The sequence below is a fragment of the Echinops telfairi genome, unplaced genomic scaffold (assembly GCF_000313985.2).
Source record: "Echinops telfairi isolate 266 unplaced genomic scaffold, ASM31398v2 ScPeMD7_7465;HRSCAF=8503, whole genome shotgun sequence".
Classification (NCBI taxonomy): domain Eukaryota; kingdom Metazoa; phylum Chordata; class Mammalia; order Afrosoricida; family Tenrecidae; genus Echinops; species Echinops telfairi.
In genome coordinates this window covers 10,321,794-10,327,866 of record NW_022111365.1, presented here as the reverse complement: position 1 = coordinate 10,327,866, position 6,073 = coordinate 10,321,794, and the positions used below count along the sequence as shown (strand labels likewise).

Below are 6,073 nucleotides of genomic sequence, written 5' to 3'. Positions count from 1 at the left end.
GGGGCCCATCCCAAATCTTCCCATGGCAGCTTGTCCTCCCATAATTTAAAAAAAAGTGAGGACCTAATGGCAGATCTCTGTCCATCCTCTCTGCTAGAAGAGGGCGGGGTTGGGTACAAAAATGAGCTACCCAGAATACACAGACAAATTTTGGATTCCTGGGTGGGTTCCACTCTCCCCACTCCCTCTATTTCTCTGCCCTACTTCCCTTTATTTCTTCCTTTCTTTCCAAATATTTATTGAACACATACTATATACCATCAATTGACTCAATGTATAGCACATAGTAAATATTCAGTAAATGCTTAATTTTGGAAAAAGTTAAAGAAGGCTGACCAGTAGAAATCACAGTGGTTTTAGGGGTAGTATATTCTATTTTGTTTGCTATAAATAATTCAAATATGGTCTATATTATTTGCTATATGTTTCTTATCATTACACATGTCTATTCTCTACTCTCATACCTCATCTTTTCACACTAGGTTTTAGTAGAGTCACTTTATTATTTCTCTTAATTTAATATATATAAGTACTTACATAAGCGGGGCTTTGGCTAATAATGTTTCTATATAGAATTTACTGGAAAAAATACTCTTTTACAAAATAAGAGATGATTTCTTTGTACTCATTTAGTAAATATTTATTGTGGTATATTCCACAGCAGAGTTTCTGGGGAATACAAATGATTAATGAGCTCAATTGCTAACTGAAAGTTTGGCCATTCAAATTCATCCAGGGATCCTGGGAAGGAAGACTCCATGATCTACTTCTAAAAAATTAGCCAATGACAACTTATGGAGCACAATTCTACTCTGGCATATATTAGAACCATTCTGATAAACATTTTTAATGTTTATGAAGTTATTGTTGTTAGGTGCCATTGAATTGTTTTAGACCCATAGAGACCCTGTGCACAGCAGGTCCACTGTTGGTCCACTGTTGCAGCCACTGTGTCATTCCATCTTGTTTAGGGCTTCACTCTTTTTTGTTGCCCCTCTACTTTACCAATCATGATGGCCGTCTCCAGTACACAAAGTAGTGAGGACATAAACCAGATACGGTCCTGAACTCGTAGAACTTCAGTACAGTAGAGAGATGAGATACTTTTCAAGTAATTGCAGTCGAGTGTGTAGAGACTATTCCCCTGACGGAGATGAAGTGGCACAGTGGCTGCTACAGTGCGCTCAGACATAGAGACAGGTGGGAGGACGGTTCAGGATCAGGCACTGTTTGTTATGTTGTATAGAGAGTCGCTATGAGTTAGAATTAACTCAATAATACCTAATAACAACACAAAAAGTGGTGTGTAGTGTCACCCCTCCCCTAAATTTATGAGGAAGGAAGAAAATCATTATCAGCTGATGAGATGGAGGTGACTTTTTACCAACTCTGAAACCAGAAGTCCTTTCCATAGAACTCTCCCTCTCTGCCGAGTTTGATCATTTTTCCCAATGACCATACAAACACACAGGAATTAGTAGGCTATAACTTACTATCATGATCAACTTGGAAATACAGGAATAACTCAGGCTATAGTTCTTTGATCAGCTTCTTGGATGTTTCCTCTGGATCCCTGCTCTTGGGTGTTACAAAACCTTTGGCTACCCTGATAAGTGGCCAAGGGTACCCACTTTGCTAGGAAATCTCCTGCTTGAAGGAACAAAACTCTTTAGCTCCCTCAATTGGCTTGCCAATGGTAGCCATCTGCACTAGGAAGTCCCCCTCTGTCTTGTGCCAAATTCCTAAGTCTGCTGAAACTGTTTCTCTGCTGTTATTCCTCACTATCTATGATATTACATCTCTCTCTCTCTAAACTGAGTCTAGGAGGTTCTCATCACATGAACCCGTCCTGAGTTCAAAGGACATGAACTACTGCTGGCTTTTCTAGATGGTAATGTGGTCTTATCTCTCTAGACTCTGGCATCGGCTCACTTTAAGCCCAATGGAATGGCAAAAATGACCAATCCCCTGTAGGGTTTTGTAAACATAAAGTTTCACCTACACAAGTGTTTCATGAACTTTATTTGCTTTATTGGCAGACAGTCAAAGCTGCTTGGTAATCCATAAATACCTTATTTTGCATAGTAGTACCTAATCATTTTGTGGACTTCACTACACTTCAAGTAAACTGTGAAGATGCTTCAGAAACATAATACAAGCTTGTTGTTGTTAAGTGGCAACCAATGGGTTATAACTCACAATGACTTTCTGTACAACAGAATGAAACACTGCCTGGTTCTGCCCTTTCCTCACAATTAGTATGCTTGAGCCTGTTGTTGCAACCGCTGTGTCAATCCATCTCCTTGACAAGCCTCTTCTTTTTGCCAAGCATGATGCCTTTTTCCAGGGAGGAGTCTCTCCTGGTAGCTTGACAAAAGCCATCCTGGCTTCTAAGCCACATTCTGTCTGTACTGCTTTTGAGTCAGATGTGTTTGTTCTTCTAACGGTACTTTCAGTATTATTTGCCGGAATCATAATTCAAATGTATACTGATTCTAATGTCCAACTTTAACTTGAATATTGAAATATATAAGCTTAGGGTCAGAGAGAGTTTCCTGGAGGGAGTTGCATTTAACTCAAGAATAAGCCAATTCTTTCAAGTTCATTCCAAGAAGCAATCTATCAACGTTAGCATAAGCTTTAAGAGTGGCCATTTTAAACAATGCTTAAAATTAAAATTAAGGAGCAGCCTAAAATTAACATGAAGATGAAAATGTTGATATGCACAATGGTTCAGCATTGTCTTTTATTGAGACTGGTCTCTCCCATGGTCCTAAGTAGGGGAAGATGTAATGATAAGATTTGAGAGGAAAGTACGTGAACCAGCCATAAAGATCTACCTTCTGAATTTTGATCTTGTTTATCTCTTTGGGATTTCAGTCTCTAATCAGGATTCTGGGAACCCCCAAGGGCCGTGCTGCTTTCAGAATCTCCAGTGGATTCAATGGGCTGCTGTCTTTGCTCTCTGATCTGGAGGGATCTCTTCAAGAACCCCCTCTACAGATGTGGGAGTCAGTCTCTGCAGCTCAGACTCTGGACCTGATCTTCCATACCCTCTCTGCTGTGTCTGCAGCACTCCACCTAGACCCTGTCAACAGTGACTTCTTCTGGAGAAACGCGCTGTTTGAGAAATTGGCTGAGGCTATCTGCGTGCTGGGCTGTTTTGGAGTCCTGGAGGAAACGGGAACACCACTACAATCCTGGGCAGACCCAAAGCCCAGGCCATTTGCTGATTTTCAGAGTGCTGCATTTTCCTTCAACAGTCCATTCCCATCCAGTCTACAGAACTGCCTTCAGATCCTCAGCTTTCTGGACAGCATGGTCAGTAGCAGCCTGCACCTGCAGAAGGATTTGACCAAATCCCTGGGGGTCTGTCTGGAACCAGTTGTGGATGTGCAGAAGGGAGAAGCCAACAGCACCTTCCAGCAGTGGCCAGACCTTGAAGAAAGGTAGAGTTTTGATTATTTCTTCTGAAATCAAGGGTCTATCTATCTCCTATTTCTCACCCATCTGGGAATGTACTGAGCACACAAAGCCTGGTCCTTAAACTTGGGTGCACAGACATGGTACATGGTCTTTCTCTATAAATCAAATGAAATCTGACTTTAAGCTCCCTCACCAAAGGAGCTGGCAGGAAATTCAGTCTGAATCAATATAAAGTAGGCAGAATACTTTGGGATCACATAAGAATGAAGAGCATGACAGATGCCACAGAAAAAAAAAAGTTAAGATATTATGACTAACCTTGTGCCTATAAATAGGAAACTTAAATGAAATGAGGAAATAAACTTGAAAATAAACTAGCCAGAAATGATTCAATAATACATTGAAAACTCTTATCACAGGAATAAAACTGACAAGACACCAAGCTCATAAGATTTTACTGTTCTAGAAAATATTTAAGGAATCTTTATTTAGAGACACAAAGACCTCTGCCTCATTCCCTGCCTCATGTTACAATGCTAGCATAATTAGCTGTCAAAAAAGGATTGCTAAAAGCCAAATTCTTTCACATAGATTTTTATTCTGCCTTCTTTGAATTGATTGGAAGAAACAGGTTGTAGAATCTCACTTTTTAAAAAAATTAAGGTTTGCTTTTTGGCCTCTGTTCTGGAGAATATCATTGTGTGCTGGAGAAGATTGTAGACTGTGTTTTATTTAGGTGGAGTGCTCTGGATGTATCAAGGAAGTAGACATGGTTAATTGTGTTGCTTAGTTCTTCTCTGTCTTTATTGAGTTTCTTTGCTGATGATCTGTACTCCTTGAGAGTGATGTATTGAAGTCTCCTATCACTATTAACGAGCTGTCTTTTTCTCTTATCAACTCTGAGTTTGATTAATGTATTTCAACGGTGTTTCATTGAAAGTGTATATATGTAATTTGGTTAAGTCTTGTTCTACTATACTTTTAATGAGGAAGTGTCCTTTTTTGTTTGTCTTTTTTTTTTTGCCCTGAAGTCTATTTTATCAGAGATTTATGTTGCCAACTGGTTTTTGCATGCTTGCGATTAATTTAGTAAAATTTTCTCTATCCTTTGATTTTGAGGCTGTGTTGTTTGTTGTTTGTTTGTTTAAAGTGTGTCTCTTGTTGGCAGGATATAGGGAGGTCATGTTTTCTAATCCAGTCTGCTACTCTCTGTCTCTCGATTGGTGCATTTAATCTATTGTCATGTGAGGTGGTTAGTTTATTGGGGGAACCTAGCCTAAAAACACATGTGGGGTTTATTTAAGGGTACAGAGATAAATGGCTCAGTGAGCCCTGTCTTTCTGGGTCTCCAGTCCCTTGCTTTCTGATGGTCAGATGAGGGTGCAGCTGCCTTAGCCAGTTCCCTGCTACAGCCAGCAGGGCACACTTCCTGCAAGACATCCTTGAAGGGAAGCCACATGGACCTAACCCAATGCATCCCTGGGTGCTGGAGCAGCTGTGTCTACTCCCCTACCAGTGTTGAAATGCTTACACATTCACTGATTCAGTTTCCCTCCTGCAATCGACATCATAGTGTGTGTTTTGTGAGATGGAGGAGGACTGTGTGGATTGGTGTCAGACTATGGGCTAATGGGTTAATTTTGGATTTGTGGGCTTGGGAAGCACTGACTTGGGATGTTTTCTTGATGTGCATTTCCCTCTATGTAAAACTCTCTTACACACGATTAGCTGTGGCTTTCTTTCTCTGAAGTACCCAGACTAACACATTATGATACCTTGGGAGTGGGGTACTGGAGAAACAAACCATAAGATGGAGTGTACATGTTTTTTTGACCTCTCCATCATGGGAGTTTTTCTTTTCTAGCCAGAGTTAGGTCAGATGGAGCCACACTATTCACTCGGTTGTCTTCTGGGGAAAATACGGGAAGTGTGAAAATAGAAAGTTTGTAAGCCCACGTTCTTTGAGCCACTAAAATTTGATCTATAGGTGAGTTTAGACCATGCCTGCCAAGAAAGCTATGCAAAGAAATATATGACACACCCTGTGCTTTGGATTACTCAGGAACCAGTAGTCTTTGCCAGAAGATGGAAAAATTCTGGAACCATGAAGAAAACTCCTCTCTGGGACTGACTGTTAAACGGAGCCTGTGAGCGGGCTGAAATGCTTGCTGGGTGAACACGTGGATCTATTTGTTGAGTTGAAGTGGGAGAAATGCAGCAATAAAGAGACGGATTGCATTTGGTTACTGACACCTGTGGACTTGGTTTAAAGGAAAAAAAGTTCTTCATTTGTCTAAAGTTCATGACCTGGAAGGAACTGGCTAGGCTACTCTAGTATGGGCGAGAACCAATGTTCTGAAGACAAGGCGACCAACGGGCACCCTGTGGACCCTGAGTGAGATACCCACCTTGCGTTGGCCAAAACCCGATCAGTTGGAGTTATTTGAGCCTGTGAACTGGTGCATAATTGCTGACTTTATGGAAGACCTGTCCGGATTTGCCTTTGTTTATGGATGCAGACTTCACAAGGTTCCAACTGCAATGAAGACTCATGTCGCAAAACATGATTGTCTTCTCTGAGAACTGCTTGATGTAAGTGGGCAGTTTAGAAACTAGATACTCAAAATTGTGGGATAAAGGCATGAAG

General features: G+C 40.8%; 1 protein-coding gene across 1 annotated transcript in view; it reads left to right on the top strand.

Moving 5' to 3' along the window:
* The window catches only part of WDFY4 (WDFY family member 4), a 404,997-nt gene that overhangs the window by 86,850 nt on the left and 312,074 nt on the right, over positions 1-6,073 (top strand). The window contains exon 11 of the mRNA XM_004716253.2: positions 2,881-3,449. Coding sequence (XP_004716310.1) covers positions 2,881-3,449 — 569 coding nt within the window. The remainder of the gene's footprint in view (positions 1-2,880; positions 3,450-6,073) is intronic.